Here is a 19,253-nt window from a genome sequence, read left to right as displayed (position 1 = left end):
CTCATTCACTGTCAAAAACGGGAGTCTCTCTCTAGCTAGATCTATCTATCTCTCGCTATCTATAGATATATCTATCTACTGATGTCTATCACTATCTCTCTCACTCTGTCTCTCTCTACCCTGTATCTCATCTGACTCTGTTCTCTCTCTATCACTCTGCTATCTCATAGTCTCTCTCTGACTATGTCCCTCTCGATCAGAGGCTGCTCAATGATGTCCATCCGCTATGCTAGGTATCTAGAGAAAGACGAGCGATATATAGGTGGAGCTGAGTGAAAGAGTGTGATATCGATGAAAGAAACGATGAGAAGCGAAAAGAGCGAGGGAGAGATGAAAAGAGGGAAGAGAGAGGGGAGAGATAGAGACAGTGTCCATCTCTCTCTGTCTCTCTCTATCGACTTCGGATCCTCTCTCTCGAGCAAGTCTCTCTCTCTCTCTCTGTCTCTCTCTCTCTCTCCCTCTGTCCCTCTCTCTTTGTCTCTCTCTCTCCCTCTGTCTCTCTCTCCCTCTGTCTCTCTCTCTCCCTCTGTCTCTCTCTCTCCCTCTGTCCCTCTCTCTCCCTCTGTCTCTCTCTCTCCCTCTGTCCCTCTCTCTCTGTCTCTCTCTCTCCCTCTGTCTCTCTATCCCTGTCTGTTTCTCTCTCTCTCTCTCTCTCTCTCTCTCTCTCTCTCTCTCTCTCTCTCTCTCTACCCCCCCCCCTTGATTGATCTGTTACTGTGATTGTTCGAAGGTGTTGTAAATAATTTAGATGTATATACATTTATAATTCAGATATAGATATAACCCTCTACAGGAGCTGCATGGTGTTCATCAGTAGATTGTGTGTTTTTTTGGATCCAGTCCCCTCCTGGTCTCTGGTGGTTTTGAGCTTCATCGTTTTGCTCCTAATTCTCAGCTGCAGCTTCTGCGTCTGCAGCAAGTTTGTGTTTAAGAGAAAAAAGGAGAAAACGGGGAAAGAGAAGAGCAGAAAGGACAGTATGGACATGTCCACTGTGAGGGATGAAGGTCTTACACAGGTCATATCACACACACACACACACACACACACACACACACACACACACACACACACACACACACTCAGTCACAGACACACACACATTCACACACATTCACTCAGTCACATACACACATATACACACAAATACTCACACACACACAAACACACACACTCACATGCACTCACACTCACTCATACACACACTCACACACTCACTCAGTCACATACACACACACACACACTCACTCTCACACATATACACACACAAACATACACAAACACACACACACACACACTCACTCACATTCACTCACACGCACTCATACACACACTCACACACTCACTCAGTCACACACACACACACACACACACACACTCAAACAACACACACACTCATACACACACTCACTCTCACACATACACACACAAACACACACAGACACACACACACACACACACACACACAAACACCTGTATACACACACCTGTACACACACACACACACACACACACACACACACACACACACAGTATGGTATCATGATGTGAAGTGTGTGATCGCTCACCGTGTTTCAGATTCCACGTGATCTAAAAGTTCAGGAGAAAGCGACAGAGATTAAGGACGACGTGACTCTGGGTAAACTTCGCTTTAGTCTGGATTACAGCTTCACTGAGGACACGGTACACACCAGTTATAGTCACAATTACTCCATAATTCCTTCTTTTCTTTGTTGTTCATTGTTTTTTCTTTGACTTCAGCTCATTGTAGGACTGATTCAGGCAGAAGGTCTGGCTGCTATGGACATGAGCGGGACTTCAGATCCATACGTGAAGCTCTGTCTCCTCCCAGACAAGAAGAAAAAATTTGAGACTAAAATCCACAGAAAGACTCTGAACCCCACTTTTAATGAGAGTTTCAGTTTTAAGGTGAAAACGCAGACCACCGCTTCACAAACACACGGTTACGGATTCAATCGTACACAAAACTCCAGCTGAAGGTGAAATTATCTGTGCAGGTTCCGTACTCAGAGCTGGGAGGAAAGACTCTGCTCATGACCGTGTACGATTTCGATCGTTTCTCCAAACACGACGCCATTGGAGCTGTAAGAGTGCCAATGAACCTCGTCGATTTTAGTCATGTGACCGAAGAGTGGAGACAACTGCAGAAGGCGGAACACGAGGAGGTACGAAGAAGCATGAAGGATGTGTTTATATGTGGTGAAGGAGTCTCCATTGTGTGTGTGTGTGTGTGTGTGATGTGTGTGTATGTGTGATGTGAGTGTATGATGTGCTGAAGGAGTCTCAAGTGTGTGTGTGTGTGTGTGTGTGATGTGTCTGTGAGTGATGTATGCGTGTAATGTGCTGAAGGAATCTCCTGTGTGTGTGTGTGTGTGTGTGTGTGTGTGTGTGTGTGTGTGTGTGTGTGTGTGTGTGTGTGTGTGTATGATGTGCTGAAGGAGTCTCCAGTGTGTGTGTGTGTGTGTGTGTGTGTGATGTGTGTGTATGATGTGCAGAAGGAGTCTCCAGTGTGTGTGTGTGTGTGTGTGTGATGTGTGTGTATGATGTGCAGAAGGAGTCTCCAGTGTGTGTGTGTATGATGTGCTGACGGAGTCTCCAGTGTATGTGTGTGTGTGTGTATGATGTACTGACGGAGTCTCCAGTGTGTGTGTGTGTGTGTGTGTGTGTGTGTGTGTATGATGTACTGACGGAGTCTCCAGTGTGTGTGTGTGTGTGTGTGTGTGTGTGTGTTTTTATTTGAGTTACTGACGGAGTCTCCAGTGTGTGTGTGTGTGTGTGTGTGTGTGTGTGATGTGTGTGTATGATGTGCAGAAGGAGTCTCCAGTGTGTGTGTGTGTGTGTGTGTGTGTGTGTGTGTGTGTATATATGATGTACTGACGGAGTCTCCAGTGTGTGTGTGTGTGTGTGTATAATGTACTGACAGAGTCTCCAGTGTGTGTCTGTGTGTGTGTGTGTGTGTGTGTGTATGATGTACTGACGGAGTCTCCAGTGTGTGTCTGTGTGTGTGTGTGTGTGTGTGTGTGTGTATGATGTATTGACGGAGTCTCCAGTGTGTGTGTGTGTATATATGATGTACTGACGGAGTCTCCAGTGTGTGTCTGTGTGTGTGTGTGTGTGTGTGTGTGTGTATGATGTATTGACGGAGTCTCCAGTGTGTGTGTGTGTATATATGATGTACTGACGGAGTCTCCAGTGTGTGTGTGTGTGTGTGTGTGTGTGTGTGTGTGTGTATGATGTACTGACGGAGTCTCCAGTGTGTGTGTGTGTGTGTGTGTGTGTGTGTATATATGATGTACTGACGGAGTCTCCAGTGTGTGTGTGTGTGTGTGTGTGTGTGTGTGATGTGTGTGTATGATGTGCAGAAGGAGTCTCCAGTGTGTGTGTGTGTGTGTGTGTGTGTGTGTGTGTGTGTGTGTGTGTGTATATATGATGTACTGACGGAGTCTCCAGTGTGTGTGTGTGTGTGTGTATAATGTACTGACAGAGTCTCCAGTGTGTGTCTGTGTGTGTGTGTGTGTATGATGTACTGACGGAGTCTGCAGTGTGTGTCTGTGTGTGTGTGTGTGTGTGTGTGTATGATGTATTGACGGAGTCTCCAGTGTGTGTGTGTGTATATATGATGTACTGACGGAGTCTCCAGTGTGTGTGTGTGTGTGTGTGTGTGTGTGTGTGTGTGTGTGTGTGTGTGTGTATAATGTACTGACAGAGGCTCCAGTGTGTGTGTGTGTGTGTGTGTATGATGTACTGACGGAGTCTCCAGTGTGTGTGTGTGTGTGTGTGTGTATAATGTACTGACAGAGTCTCCAGTGTGTGTGTGTGTGTGTGTGTGTATGATGTACTGATGGAGTCTCCAGTGTGTGTGTGTGTGTGTGTGTGTGTGTGTGTGTGTGTGTGTGTGTATGTATGATGTACTGACGGAGTCTCCTGTGTGTGCGTGTGTGTGTGTGTGTGTGTGTATGATGTACTGACGGAGTCTCCAGTGTGAGCTCTGTGTCTCAGTCAGACATGAAGCTGGAGCTTGAAGTTCTCCACATCTTCAGGACAGAGGAGTTTACACTTCTTTGTGTTTCTCAGTAACAAGCTGAGGTTTGGAGTTAGAGGTGAACGTTCTGTCAAACTTCAGCCCACTTCATCACACCACTCCATAAACAAGCTCCTTTTGTTATTCCTCACTGTTACAGACGTCATCTCTCTCAGACACGTGACATGACCGTGTTCAGATGAAATCAGGTCACTGTGTAATTTTAATGTGCAGCTCATCAGAAATGCTGGATGTTTGTGTTCATGATGTTTCTCTGTAGCAGGAGAAGTTAGGTGATGTGTGTCTGTCCCTGCGCTACGTCCCCACTGCTGGGAAACTCACCATCGTCATCCTGGAGGCCAAAAACCTCAAGAAAATGGATGTAGGTGGTCTCTCAGGTGTGTGACCAAGAACTGACAAATAGATCTTTAAAAGTTCAATCAGAAAATGTTTACAATCACATGTGAACTTTATCACTCAGTTTTACTTTTTTTTTCATACACATTATTCATTTATTATTTTCAAAATAATTTATATTCTTAAATTCCCGTTATTTCTTTTCACATGATTCTTTCCGTTTATTATGCGGAGGCATGAGAGGAACGATCAGACGAGACGTATGTGGTTTACTGCATGTGTTCTTTAGATCCGTATGTGAAGATCCACCTGATGCAGAACAGCAAACGACTGAAGAAGAAGAAGACGATGATAAAGAAAAACACCCTGAACCCGTATTACAACGAATCCTTCAGCTTCGAGGTTTCATCTGAACAAATTCAGGTACCAAGTTAGTGATATTTTAGATCAGTGCTATTTAAAGTGTACCAGTGCATCATGAGTGTGTTACGTGCTCTTCCACAGAAAGTCCAGATCGTCGTGACTGTGCTGGACTACGATAAGATCGGGAAGAACGACACCATCGGGAAGATCCTGGTGGGAATGAACAGCTCAGGGACAGAGCAGAGACACTGGGAGGACATGCTGGCCAGTCCCAGGAGACCCATCGCCCAGTGGCACGCTCTGAAACCTGACGAGGACGTGGACGCAGAACTCAAAAAGAAATGAAGCTTCATACTGGAGTCAGAATCAGCAGTGATCATTAATCTGTAACCCAAAGCTCAAGTCTAGAACTTTATCAGGTTTATTGTGTAAATTTAATAATTAATAAAACGCGTAGACGAAACGAGTCAGTGTCTCTTTTCAGGAAGTCACGGCAATAAGAGTCGACTCTTTTGGCTCCTGAACGACTCCTTGTTGCTTTTTCCACAGAGCTTCTGATCATTTTTTTATCTGTTGCTGAAATTGTCCAATAAAATCTTTCTCTACATTCTGATTAACAACATGACATCATCGGAGTGTCTTTATTTTACATTTATTTAAATAAACTATAATGAAATCATATTTTAGGGAAATTTCATTCTGACATTGTGTTAAATATCAGAGCCATTTTTAATCTTTATGGTTTATACCTGAACAAAGGTAACGGTGTTAAACATCACATCTTAATGTTAGAGAAATTCCTTTGAATATTCTCAGATCTATTTTCTAATTTAGAATATTAAACATAATTCGGAACATTTTTATTCATTTCAAGCTATTTAAGTTTCTTAATGTATTAATAAATAATTTGGCTAATTTTAATATTCTTTATGTCGCTTTGTAGAAGCCAACATTCTGTTTTCCTGTTTAAACTTAGACAAAAATTTATCAACAGTAACTCCTCCTAGGACTTTTGAGCCACATGTGACAAATTCAGATATGTTGTGGAACCTGGTCTGAAGTTTGTTGTTATGACTTTTCTAAGCGATCCGAGTACCGGTACTTCCGGTACCGGGTCTCAAAATGGCCTTTTTTCCCATAGACTCCCATTATAAACTTTGGAGGTTTATAACTCGGCGAGCTTTCGAACTCTCTACACCAAACTCGGCTCCTTTAGGGTGAGACTCTGTACAAAGGTTTAAATTGGTGGCCTTTCGGTTGTCCCGCAGCCCCGCCCCCAAATATGCAAAATCAAAAGACTTTTTATAACATGGACATGTGACATATCAAAACACTCAGAACAATGAAGGGAACTTCCTCACGTGTTTTTGGATGACATCACATGCTCATCTCCACATACCTCCAAATGTTTTGGCACCCTAAATTCTGTCTACTTGCTTCCAAAAGTAACACTGACCCTTATGACCACTCGCCTCCAAAAAGCACCGGCCTTTGCGAATACTTGCATCGTCAAAGCCGACATCAAAGTTTGTCATGATGAACTTTACAAATCTAGTTCATATTAGAATAGAAATGTAATAATCTCATATTTGGTTTATTGCAATATTTTAACAGAAAACAGATTTTTAATAAAATAGGTTAACAATATTCCAAATATTCACTTATATTGGCAGATGGCGAGGAGAAACCCAATAAATGGCCTGGTGCAGGTCGGTGTTTATAGCCGTATTTATTCTGTAGCAGCTATAGCAGTTACACACAGTCAGAGAAAAGAACACAAACAGTAAACAATACACTCCTTTATACTGCGTGCTAATTTATATTCATTAGTTTATTCCAATACAAGCTGCTGCTGAAGACTCCACAAACACCACCGCGGTACAGTTTAACGTGTAGTGTTGTGATTGCGTCATGTCTCCCTCCGTGTCCGTGTCTCCCTGAACACAGACTATCGTTATATATAAATGCAAATGAAAAACATCGTTATATATAAAGACTTGAAAAGCTTGAATTTTTGTAGTCCGTGAAAATGTTCTGAAAAGCAATAAAATAAAAAATTGTAATAATCTCATGAAATAATAGAATTTAAAGGTTACGCACTTCACATGAATATGTGGATAAAAAAAGCTTTTTCTCTTCTTATGCAAAATTAGAGCCGATAATAATAAACCTCTAAATGGTGCAAGAAGGACCCTCAATACCGTTAATGTACTTAGTGTACTGAACATTTATCTTCATTAAAGCTCAAAAAACATGGACCTCCACCGAGAGAGAGACAGAGAGAAACAGAGAGAGACAAACAGAGAGAGAGACAGAGACACAGAGAGAGAGACAGAGAAACAGAGACAGACAGAGAAAAACAGAGAGAGACAGACAGAGAGACAGAGACAGAGAGAGAGACAGAGAGGTGGTGGGGTGTTAGTTATTATGACTATGATCAGCTCAGCCCCTACTCAGAATTTCAGATGAATTTTTACTGGTAAAACACACACACTCTCACGCACGTGCACGCACACACACTCCCACACACACACACTCCCACACACACACCTTCTGACTCAGGTTGTTTTAACCTTCACATTTGCTTACACAGATGTATCTCAGCGTGTGTATCAGTAGTGTGTTACAGGAAGCTTTCCCGTGACGTTGCCGTGGTAGACGAGGTGTCGGCTCCATCACACTGTCGGCTCCACGTGTGGAGGTCCAGCAGCACCTGGTTCAGCTTCTCCATCCAGTCTGCTCGTTCCTCACGAGTGTCTGCTGAGAACCAGCTCCTTCACAGAGGGGACAGAGTGTGTGTGTGTTACAGTGAAACACTGACAGGGTGGTGTGATGAAGCACAGTTAGTATTCACACACATTATATTCCCTAAGTGTTATAATACTCTTAAAGCCACTTACCAATAATTATTATTCCTTATTTATTGAACACCACCATGTCAGTTTTATTCATTTAAACCTCAAAGAAGTAAAAACTCCTCTGTTTAAAGGTACAGCTTCACCTCTGACTGCGGACACTGAAGACTAAAGGATTATCAGTGACGTGTGAGCTGTACATGTCCCTGTGGACGGGCTGTCACTATACACATGGTCATGTAATTAAATCAACATCTGAGCACCAATCAGGGTCCAGAACTGTTTATAATAAACCTCTTAACAAGATATCATCCAGGATTTTAATTATTTTCACTAAATAATGTACACCGTACTTGGTCAAGGTGGAGCTCTGGTCTTGTTGCATGGTCCTAGAGTTCACCAGTTCAAAGGTGTGAGGGCGAGCGCAGGAGTCCCTCTCCACAGGCCTCACGCTGTCAAAGCCACCCAGAGAGATGCTGCCCTCTGCAGGCTGAGGGAGGGAAAATAACCAAGAGACCAGAAATAAAGGCAAACATCTATATACTGAATAAAAGTCTACTGGACATGGTGAGGAAGTCAGAAGCTTTTAAATAATCAGACCTTGTTGCCCATCTCACTGGGGTGGTTCCAGTAACAGAGAATAACTCCTTCCAGCTTAAAGAAGAGACGCTGCCACGATCCGAATCCACTCACATCCTCGAACATCGTCTGATGGACAGAGTCGGGTTAAGGACGAGTATATACAGTGTACGTGTCATATCTGAGAACATTAGGATTTCACACACACCAGAAATCCTTGGTGCTGTACGTTGGAATGACTCTCGCTGTGCAGACACAAGTAGATGTGACCCTCCAGAGGAGACAGGAAAGGCACCTACAGGAAGACATTTATAAACCCAGTAAAACACGACATACACTTTCATCACAACCAGTAGAATCTCTTCACGCATACACACACTTGAGTTAGAGTGTACATGCATTACCTCTTTAAACACCCATAAAAACATATAGGTGGTGAACAGAGTTGTCACATATAGTTACGCTGAAGTAGGATGAGATTAGAATGTTCTGACACTGATATGAGGCTGTAGGTTATGTAGCTGCTTATTACTGATCTATAGACAAATAATGTAGGTTATGTAGCTGCTTATTACTGATCTATAGACAAATAATGTAGGTTATGTAGCTGCTTATTACTGATCTATAGACAAATAATGTAGGTTATGTAGCTGCTTATTACTGATCTATAGACAAATAAAATCACCAGTGAGAGCGGGAGCGAGAATAACATACAAGTCATAGCAGACGCACAAAAAGGGGAAGTCGTGGCCTAATGGTTAGAGAGTTTGACTCCTAACCCTAAGTTAAACACATTTTAAAACACAGAAGCTGATGTTTATGTAAATGTGTTTAAATATACAGTTTATCATGTGTGTGTTGAACGTGACGTGTGTGTGTGCGTGTGTGTGTGTTGAACGTGACGTGTGTGAATGTGTGTTGAACGTGACTATTATTTCCCGTGTGATTATTTCTGACATCTCTACACAGCCCACAGTACACACACACACACACACACACACACACACACACACACCACTGTGACAGAAACAGAAGAGTGATAAGATCCAGTGTGACACCTTTTCCTGAAACTCATCACCCAGGAGCCGCCTGATTTTGCCCTCAAACTTCATCTGAGAGGAGAAAAAAAAAGGGCACAAGGAAAAGAGGAGACAGTTACATCACCACAAACCCCACCATGGTGTGCGCACACACACACACACACACACACACACACACACACCTGATTAATGAGAGTTTTATTTAAAGCCCACACCTTGTCCAGCAGGAACTTGCTCTGTCCTAGTGAAGAAAGGGTGATCTTATGAGAACCCACTAAAGAGAAGCTGCTGGAGCGTCGTGGATCCAGAGAAGATGAAGCTCCAGCTGTGGAGAAGAGAAGCAAGGAGAAGAAATGAGAGAGCAGCAGGTACGGAGTCATCAGACCAGTAAATCTGTCAGGAAATAACACACTTACACATGGAAGATGGGTTGGATTTCTGTAGAGATAAAAAAAAAAAGCAATAATAACAACAATATTATTATTATTATTATTATTATTATTAACTAGTCCTACTACTAATAAACAATAAATATTAGTTAGTCCAGCTGTTATTTTTATTTTTACACTGAAAACTAAATATTAGAAATAAACCATAGTTTAAAATAATTTGCTATGACAAAGTAAAAAAACAAAATGACACCAAACACAAAGTATAAATTGTTAATTGCATCGTCATTGTTTTACTACACAATGAGTTATTTATATTATTATTATTACTTATTAAAATAATTCTGGAATCCTTCTTATTATTGCTCATTTATGTACAGACTCAAAATAGATTCACTGGAAAAAAAAAACATTAAAAACGATTAGATATAATTATTAAAATTCTACCTTAATGCTGCTGAGTATCTTCCTCGGAGTCACCTACACACACACACACACACACACACTGAGCATCATGTGAATGATGACACACTGCATCTGTAATCACACCCTTGGACTTACTTTTGATCTGTTGGAGCTGCGAGACTGCTGTTGAACATGAGCACTGCTGCTACTAGAGGAACTGTTGCACTAGAACAGACAATAACACACACTCAGGAACAGTCCATTAGTGTTGTGTGTGTGTGTGTGTGTGTGTGTGAGAGAGAGAGAGAGAGAGAGAGAGAGAGAGAAAGGAAGTGTGTGAGATATAAAACACATCTGCTCACCAGACTGTAGACTTCAACATCAATCTCAAAGTTAGCGCGAATGTCCTGCCTACAGAGCGTGCGCACACACACACACACACACACACACACACACACACACACACACGCACACACACGCACACACACACGCACAGGAGGAATAATGAGCTCCTGATTAAACTGCTTTAATTACTTTACATGCTTCTGCGGTTCAGCATTACATTATTTAAGTAAACTCTAATACGCAGTAATGCATCAGAAATATTAAACTGCTTCAGTTCCTAATTTTAATTCGCCATATTTTGCATTCCAAGTTTATTTCCTGCTTTTGAACTATACAGATAAATTAAGACGGTTTATCCTGAGAAGGAAGATGGTTTCTGACTAAACCTCCTCATTAGCTGGAAGGAAAGCTTTGAAACAACTTATTAAATTATTACTTAAGTAATTAAAATTTGTAATTTGGTAAAAGCTGAATGGGGGGGGGGTCCCCGAGTCAAATGAAAACCTTAATAAACTATTCTAGATCATCTCTGTTCATTTAACAACAATAATAATGATAATAATGATAATAATAATGATGATGATAATTGATAAGACTGACAGTGTGATGGAGGTAGAAAAGGTGATGGTGTCTCCGTTCTCAGCATCAGCAGCAGTAGCCAGGGGAGTGGCCACGATGTTACACGCTCCGTAACGGATCAGTATGAAAAAGTAGTGTGTAGGACGAGCTGCACAGAGAGACGCCTCATCACTAACACCGTACACGATCGACTGCCTTTTCACCGCTATCTCTCTCGTCATACACTCACCAGTGTGGGCGGAGCAAACAAACTCCACCTTGAGGGGCAGCTGGATGTTGTTGATGCTGATGGTGCCTCTACAGGGCTGCAGGTGGTCAGGGTGGGAGACCGGCTGTGTTCCTGCCCCGCCCTCTCTCAGGCGACTGATCTCAGCCAGCAGGGCTGCGAGCTTCTCACCTGCGTCACACCACAAGTACAGAGCGTGATGTGTTCAGGAGCGCAGGAGCTGACTTCCTGGTTAATGCCATGAGGATGTTGTTATATAATAATAATAACTTTGTTCATGAACAAACCTGCTTTCAGTGTATTGATTTAAAGCACAGCAAAATGCAGTTAAAGGTGGGGTCTGCGTTGTTTAAGAAACGCTTCAGAAAACTGAGTCGGGACAACAAACTAAACAAAAGCAAAACAAACATGTAGCCAATGAGCAGAAAGGGGCGGGTCTTGTCGATACGGGCGGAGAGAGTGTTCAGTGCGCGTGTGTGACGTTAGCAGAAAGCGGTTTTAACATCGACATGGAGGATAAAAACAAAAAAAGAAAGAGAAGAAAGACTTACGATAAGGACAAGAAGTAGGACGTGTTAATATAGGATCAGCTTTCCAGCGCTGGAGAGAACTGAAGGAGCAGGAAGTTGGCCACATATTCACAGGTTGGAGTTTCCCGAGTCAATAACTCCTGAGCTAAACGCTGTTACTACACAAATAACACCTCTTTTCTATCGTAGTAATGTAGAGAGGCAGCTACAACCGCGTTTTGTGTAGTAACAGTGTTTAGCTCAGGAGTTATCGACTCGGGAAACTCCGACCTGTGAATATGTGGCCGACTTTACTTAAGACGCCGAGGCGCTTTTTTCCTTCTCGATAGGTGAGTAACGTTGGTTTTGCTTTGTTACACAGAACTAATATATGCCTTTGTCCTTTACATCATTATGCTTGTGTGGCATTTTTGCTTGTTTGTTTATCTACAATCGTATTGTTCTTCCCTTCTACTATGATAAAGACACGTTTCTTTCTGTTAGTCGCCTGGGTTACGTACGTATGTGTGGGCGGAGCTATCGATACAGGGGTGGGACCCGTTTGGGTTAGGGGCGTGTCTGTTTTGGTGATTTTATATGTCAACATTGGCTTTCAGACATTGGAGACCGCACCTTTAAGTGTGACGCACACAGACACCAGGTCCGGTACCTGGATGTCTCTTAAATTTGGTAATTTGTAAAATACAAACTAGAGTAAAAATGCTTTAGGAATGTTCAGTAACTCTGAAAAGTCTACATTAATCCACATACAAAAAAAGTTCATTAGAATAATGCTCCTGTAATAATAAAGATCTCGTCTGTACTCACTGGAAACCAGCAGGAGTTTCTCAGCTTCTGCCTCCTGCAGCGATCCTTTACCGTGTTCCTCATCACTGCAGCAGCTCAGGGCCTGCAGAGTCTGGTGTATAATAGTCTGCAACTTGGACACCTCCTCACTGTGAGCCTGCGCAGCACACACACACACACACACACACACACGTGTTATGTGGACGAATTCAATCCTACACGCACACACCACGCACACGCACGTTATGTGGACGATTTCAATCCTACACACACACCACACACACACCACACACACGTTATGTGGACGATTTCAATCCTACACACACACACACACACACACACACACACACACACACCACGCACACACATACACATGCACATACACACGCACGCACACACGCACGCACACACGCGCGTTATGTGGACGATTTCAATCCTACACACACACACACACACACACACACACACACACACACCACGCACACACGCATGCACATGCACGCGTTATGTGGACAATTTCAATCCTACACACACACACACACCAACTTCTGCTTTTTTATTTCAGTTCATTTCAATTTTGTGCAGTCTGAAATTTGCAGTTAATTTATTTGTGGTTCAGACAAAGTGAAGAGAAGAGAACAGGATCCTAAATGTGTGACTGAAGTAAACCTCTGGAACATCTGTACGAACAGACCCATGACTGATTACGGTGGCTAGGTGACGACGTCCGGTCACTAATCATCTGATAAGAAAACATTTACGTTTTAACAAAGACTCAGTTTCTCTCTCACGTTCTCTCTCACGTTCTCTCTCACGTTCTCTCTCACGTTCTCTCTCACGTTCTCTCTCACTCACACACACACACACACACACACACACACACACACAAACAGACCTTTATAGTTTCCTTGGTGTTGATGGCTGGTTTGACGTGAGATTGCTCGACACCCTGCTTCTGAACACCGGGAGTTACACACTGAGAGGACGGAGGAGGAGGAGGAGGAGGAGGGATCTTCCTCTGAGAGCGGTATGCATCAATACTGAGGATCATTTAAAAATAATTACAATTATTTTATGTAATTAATTACAAAAAAGAAGCATCGCATCACAGCACAGCATTATTACGACTAGTCAAAACGTACACAACGGCAGCTCTGACGACACTGCAGCAGCTAATCAGAGGATTATATTCATGATAATAAGCATATAAACAATCTCTAGATTAATATTTCATGTGTTAACTTCAGAGGGAATTTTATTCAGATGAATTAAAGGGATGTTAAAGATTTAAAGGGACGATGTTACAGATTTAAAGGGACGATGTTACAGATTTAAAGGGACGATGTTACAGATTAAAGGGACGATGTTACAGATTTAAAGGGACGATGTTACAGATTAAAGGGACGATGTTACAGATTTAAAGGGACGATGTTACAGAATTAAAGGGACGATGTTACAGATTAAAGGGACGATGTTACAGATTAAAGGGACGATGTTACAGATTTAAAGGGACGATGTTACAGATTAAAGGGACGATGTTACAGATAATAACGCTGCATGTGAATGTACAGAATGTTCTAACTGACCAAGCCAAAAAGCATACCTTAGTTTCTAGAGGGAATTTTTCCAGGCCTACATCTTATTGGCTTTACCTGTATAGGGGTGGAGCAGGGGACGTGGCCACATCCTCTGCAGGAACACATGGCACCATGGGTGGAGGCACAGTTGTAGTCAACCTCTAAATGATTTATAAGTAAAAGTATAAAGATAATTAATAAATAGAGGAAAGTTAAGTAGACAAACTCTATGTAGGATGTGTATGTACTAAATAACCTCCGTACCATAGGTGTGACCACAGCTTCCACAGACTTGCTGAGAGGAGAGAGGACACAGCTTGGTGGGAGAGACAGGAAGTCTTCCTCATTACACTCTGCACTCTCCTCTCCAGTCACCTCTTTTTCATTGGAGGTCTTGCACTCTTTCTGTTCTTCATCTCTTCCAAAGCTGGGTTTCGGAGATTTCACCTTCGACTCGTTAGTGTCCTCTTTACTCTCAGAGACAGGGCGGTCATTCCCTCGGTCTTCCTCCCCTTGGTCTTCCTCCCCTTGTTCTTCCTCCCCTTGGTTTTCCTCCCCTTGGTTTTCCTCCCCTCGTTCTTCCTCCCCTCGTTCTTCGTCCCCTCGTTCTTCCTCTTCTTGGTCTTCCTCCTCTTCTCTGTCAGCAGCCTGCAAGACGTCTTCAAACATCTTGTCGATTAAGGCAGAAGTGCTCATTCCCTCGTGTGGACTCGCCACAGATTCTGAAACACGATCACATTAATCACGTTAAATTAAAACTTTATGTTACTGACTTGTGAAGCACCATTTCTGTTACCACGGGGAAGCTGATTATTTTCCTCTTACACCACACGGCTTTGGCAAAAATTATGATTTCTTTATTATTATCAGTTTAGTTTTGTCTTCAGTGTTGAGTCGTTTTCTGTAAACTGGTAAAGTTACGGCTTTACTTATGACGTCATCACTATAGGAGCTAATCCGCACTTCTTATTCTGTTTATATGGAACTGTACACATCGCTGAGCCGTTGCTATAGAAACCATAAGGTATCAGAGCGAGTACATTAATATAAAGCTGTGATGTTCAGCTGCTCTACAGTCAGAGCTGCTGTTCTAGAGAATTAATCAACACCTGAGCACCAATCAGAGTCCAGAGCTCAGTCATGTGATGATGTAATGCGGATGTTTTAGCCTAGCGGTAAAATGTCGGACTACTGATGGGAAGGTCCACTGAGCTTCTGGACCTGTGAGCAAGGGCCTTAAACTTATATAAATGTAAATAAAATGTAAGCCACTCTGTCAGAAATGAAAGGTAAGGTTTACCTGGAGGACAAAGCTCTGTAGCAGAAGGCTGCGTCTCTGCAGTGAAGGTAGACGAGCCACTGAAACTGTCTCCTGTCGTCTCATTCATGCCACTGAAGTTTAAACTGCACTCGGGTTCTTGATCGTCCTGACAAGCATGAATATTCTCCTTTTAAAATCTCACCATGTCCCATTTCACCTGTGTGAAGTCTGCTTATGTACCGGAGCTATAAGGCTAATGTCGCTAACAAGCACAAGATGTTTCTAGCCTCTAGTTTAAATGTGGAAATCATCACACTTTATTATACCAACAATACTGTGACATAAATGTTACACCAAAAAACAGGACTATATAATGATCACATGCAATATTCCCTTCTCCTTCTGTCAGCGTAATAGGTTAATAGTGTCAGAAAACGTGTGATGATTTAAACATTTCACAGCAATGATAATTCCTGTAATTAAAGTGTAAAAGTGTGGAAGTGTAAATAAAAATAAATAAAAGCTAAAATTTCTTTAATATTTTTAAACACACCCAGTGCACATCACCAGCCTTAAACAAACATGACACATGCTCACGTTCTCAAACTGTAATGGAGGCCAAGGGATTTTTCTGGTCCTCTGGCAAACACAAGAGCTGCTCGGAGGTGTAACCCTCTGACAAAAACATCAGGATGTGTGTTATTTGCTGTTGTAGAGCAGCACCAACAAGCAGCAGTGTTGTACCTGCAAACCCCTCGACATGTCCATGCTGCCTGATACTGCTCTACGTGCACGCTCACTGATGCATCCTTACAAAAAGTACACAAGAAAAATACCTCCGTCAGCGAGGGGTCTGAGAAGCTCCTCTTGAGCCACATGTTCTCTGTGAGAGGCTTCACTCTGAGTGACTTCAGCTCATCCTCTCGAGCCTGAAACGTACAAAAACACACAAACATTAAGTAACACGATCAGAGATTTCGTTTCCATTTACGGCTTTTGGCAGACGGGGGTGGGGGTGGTGGTGGTTAGGGGAGTATAGGAGTATGGGTTGGTGTGTGAGAACAAAAACATGGTTGCATTCTGAATCATTTGTCTTTTACACATTCCTGCAGTGGATGCCTGAGTGTGTGTGTGTGTGTGTGTGTGCGCGTGTGTGTGTGTGCACACCTGGCGTATTCGGGACACCTCCTTGGTGCTGGGGGTCATGGTGGTGTTAAGCTGCTGCTGCATGTTGTGGACAAAGCTTGAAAGCTGCCGTGTGCTGGGTGTGGTCGGGATGGGGCTGCTCTCTGGGGTCGGTGTCTTAAAGCGCTCCACCCGAGAGCTAAACTCTCCTTCACCTTACACACACACACACACACACACACACACACACACACACACACACACACACACACACAGAGTAATGGTTGGGTGTTATATAACAGTATATCCAACGTTCCCGTATATTCCCAGGTCTTATTCTATAAGTGACCAACAGGAATAAAACTGTGCACTCAGCTTTAGCCAATCAGGATGCAGAATAATGCTGAAACACTCACCGATGTGACAAACATCTTGCAGTAAAGTGCTAGAGGGACTCTCTGTTCCAGGATCAGACATACAGCGCAGGACCAGAGCAGCTCCAACTACACACACACACACACACACACACACACACACACACAGATAAATAAACACAAATCACTCAGTTCTCAGCATGGCTAAAAGAAGATAAATAACTCACCATCCCGTCTCTGGGTGAACTGCTGAACTCGGAGTCGGACTGAAGCGATAGCGGGTGTGTCTGGTTTCACCTCTGACTCGAGGCGGCGTGACCGGGCCGGAGACCTCGGTGCTCGCTGCTCAGGATTATGATTCTCAACTCCTCCTGCAGCCAAGCGCCTTCTCTTTAACACTGCATCCAGTTCTACAGACATAAGGAAGAGGCTCATTAACATTCATTTATTAGCGCAGTAAAATTAGGGCCAGGTGTTATGACAAAAACAGCACATCATGATACCTTTCACAGTACAGTAAACACATTCAGATATAAAGGTTAATGTTATAGCAAAAAAATTGCATCAAATTATAAATTTAATGTCTGCAAAAAATTTTCAAACTATTTTTCTGTGCATTGCATTTTTTTTGCACTTTCTGCACTTGACTGTGATTAACAATCTGTCAGAAAGCAGAAGATCAGGTTCTGAACTGACAACAGATCTGAGTGTAAAGGAGGGTGGAGTGATACGATATCATCAGTATCGTGATATTGTAGAAACTGTGACATAGTTTCTTTAGTTCACATTACATGTAAACTGTATACATGTGTGTGTGTGTGTGTGTGTGTGTATGTGTGTGTGTATGTACAGTATATATATATATATATATATATATATATATATATATATGTCACATGGCACACAAGTCTAATACCAGTAGAAGCTGAGATGTTCTCCTCCAGTGGGTCTCTCGGTCTCTTTGGGTTTTTATCCGTCTTCTCTTCCATCCTCCTGCGGTCAGAACCGGGGATGTCAAATTAGTCAAAGGTTTTATTAAACTTTTAACTAGTTACATGTTGACATCACTGTACTGACTGTTCTAAGGGGGTTAAGTACTAGGTGGTTAGAGGGTTAAGTACTAGAGGGTTATGTACTAGAGGGTTAGAGGGTTAAGTACTAGAGGGTTAAGTACTAGAGGCTTAGAGGGTTAAGTACTAGGTGGTTAGAGGGTTAAGTACTAGAGGGTTAAGTACTAGGTGGTTAGAGGGTTAAGTACTAGAGGGTTATGTACTAGAGGGTTAAGTACTAGAGGGTTAAGTACTAGAGGGTTAAGTACTAGGTGGTTAGAGGGTTAAGTACTAGAGGGTTATGTACTAGAGGGTTAAGTACTAGGTGGTTAGAGGGTTAAGTACTAGAGGGTTAAGTACTAGAGGGTTAAGTACTAGGTGGTTAGAGGGTTAAGTACTAGAGGGTTATGTACTAGAGGGTTAAGTACTAGAGGGTTAAGTACTAGGTGGTTAGAGGGTTAAGTACTAGAGGGTTAAGTACTAGAGGGTTAAGTACTAGGTGGTTAGAGGGTTAAGTACTAGAGGGTTAAGTACTAGAGGGTTAAGTACTAGAGGGTTAAGTACTAGGTGGTTAGAGGGTTAAGTACTAGAGGGTTAGAGGGTTAAGTACTAGAGGCTAGTAACACGATTAGCATTTCATTCTTACTTTTAACTGCATTATAAAATGTCTACAATAAAGTGGGATGAATTTTATTTGTTTATTAAAGTCTTTATATCGTGTCGCTCTGTAACTAATCTACATTAACATTAACTCTGAATTAGCGTCAAAAACAACACAAACAGTACAAAGTGCAGGAGAGAGATTTAGGTGTTAAACTGTGTGTAAAAGGTTGAACTCTTACCTCAGAGACAGAGACACGGAGACAAAATAAACACACGGCAGTTTTTAACAACGCGCTTCGTTCAACTGAAGGAACAACTTTTGAATTTCCGCGCGCGTTCGCGCATGCGCAAGATGAATGACGCACTGTGGCACAGAAACACGCCCCCTGCCGGTCATTCACAACTCTGACACCAAAATATACCTAAAATATTTAAAAATAAAGAATACATAAGGAATGTAGAAGTTTGTTAATGAGCTTTAGCTGTATAACTGTTAGTAAATAATCCTGGTGTCTGTGGTGAATCCCTGAGCAGGACCTGGACCTCACACAGGTCGAATATATTACTGTATATCAGTTTTAAAATAAAACAGCTTTAAGGCCATTATTTTTTTTATTAAAGGACAGTGATTATGTATTTCAGCAACAGCTGAGATCAGTACAATCCATGAATAAAATATAATAACATCCAGATATATAATATACATATATATACATATATATTGGCACCCCTCGACATCAATACTCAACAATTCTTCCCTTCAGTACAGC

At 42.4% G+C, this 19,253-nt stretch overlaps 2 protein-coding genes across 11 annotated transcripts in view; one reads left to right on the top strand and one right to left on the bottom strand.

Moving 5' to 3' along the window:
- syt1b (synaptotagmin Ib) overlaps positions 1–5,306 on the top strand; it is a 5,951-nt gene extending 645 nt beyond the window's left edge. Inside the window, exons 2-8 of the mRNA XM_027157550.2 lie at positions 841–1,016; positions 1,577–1,681; positions 1,760–1,927; positions 2,017–2,184; positions 4,321–4,438; positions 4,687–4,820; positions 4,902–5,306. Of these exons, the coding sequence (XP_027013351.2) occupies positions 841–1,016; positions 1,577–1,681; positions 1,760–1,927; positions 2,017–2,184; positions 4,321–4,438; positions 4,687–4,820; positions 4,902–5,105 (1,073 nt within the window). The 3' untranslated portion in view covers positions 5,106–5,306. The remainder of the gene's footprint in view (positions 1–840; positions 1,017–1,576; positions 1,682–1,759; positions 1,928–2,016; positions 2,185–4,320; positions 4,439–4,686; positions 4,821–4,901) is intronic.
- A 1,166-nt stretch (positions 5,307–6,472) lies between these two features.
- On the bottom strand, positions 6,473–18,872 carry si:dkey-30c15.10 (uncharacterized protein LOC559353 homolog). 10 transcript variants are annotated; one of them, XR_003442204.2, is made up of 25 exons: positions 18,723–18,872; positions 17,748–17,824; positions 17,059–17,241; positions 16,874–16,960; positions 16,500–16,672; positions 16,169–16,261; positions 15,930–16,007; positions 15,372–15,498; positions 14,336–14,793; positions 14,147–14,232; positions 13,390–13,534; positions 12,516–12,651; positions 11,182–11,349; positions 10,974–11,100; positions 10,391–10,439; positions 10,185–10,253; positions 10,071–10,103; positions 9,651–9,672; positions 9,450–9,559; positions 9,253–9,306; positions 8,403–8,489; positions 8,216–8,323; positions 7,969–8,105; positions 7,311–7,534; positions 6,473–6,794 (listed from the first exon to the last, which is right to left on the bottom strand). XR_003442204.2 is itself a non-coding variant. In XM_027157595.2 (25 exons), exons 2-24 carry the CDS (start codon positions 17,818–17,820, stop codon positions 7,384–7,386), a joined length of 2,754 nt encoding a protein of 917 aa, XP_027013396.2. In that variant the 5' UTR covers positions 17,821–17,824; positions 18,723–18,872; the 3' UTR covers positions 6,473–6,794; positions 7,350–7,383. The 10 variants fall into 10 exon arrangements, 7 of the variants coding, with proteins under 7 accessions (XP_027013396.2, XP_027013398.2, XP_027013397.2 ...); XR_003442206.2 differs by having other exon boundaries at positions 6,473–6,708; XR_003442205.2 differs by having other exon boundaries at positions 6,473–6,697.
- Between the last annotated feature and the right edge of the window lie 381 nt (positions 18,873–19,253).

The sequence above is a fragment of the Tachysurus fulvidraco genome, chromosome 13, assembly GCF_022655615.1.
Source record: "Tachysurus fulvidraco isolate hzauxx_2018 chromosome 13, HZAU_PFXX_2.0, whole genome shotgun sequence".
NCBI lineage: Eukaryota > Metazoa > Chordata > Actinopteri > Siluriformes > Bagridae > Tachysurus > Tachysurus fulvidraco.
Note: the sequence above shows the minus strand (reverse complement) of the source record. Positions and strands in the feature narration are given on the sequence as shown.

What these genes read in the sequence shown, in the direction of transcription:
- si:dkey-30c15.10 (XM_027157594.2), bottom strand. Translation starts at nt 17,820, where the DNA reads ATGGAAGAGAAGACGGATAAAAACCCAAAGAGACCGAGAGACCCACTG. An exon ending in TTTTCTACCTCCATCACACT is followed by an intron (nt 10,440 to 10,973) that starts GTCAGTCTTATC and finishes CACGCTCTGTAG; the next exon opens with GCAGGACATTCGCGCTAACT. An exon ending in TACAGCACCAAGGATTTCTG is followed by an intron (nt 8,324 to 8,402) that starts GTGTGTGTGAAA and finishes TCTGTCCATCAG; the next exon opens with ACGATGTTCGAGGATGTGAG.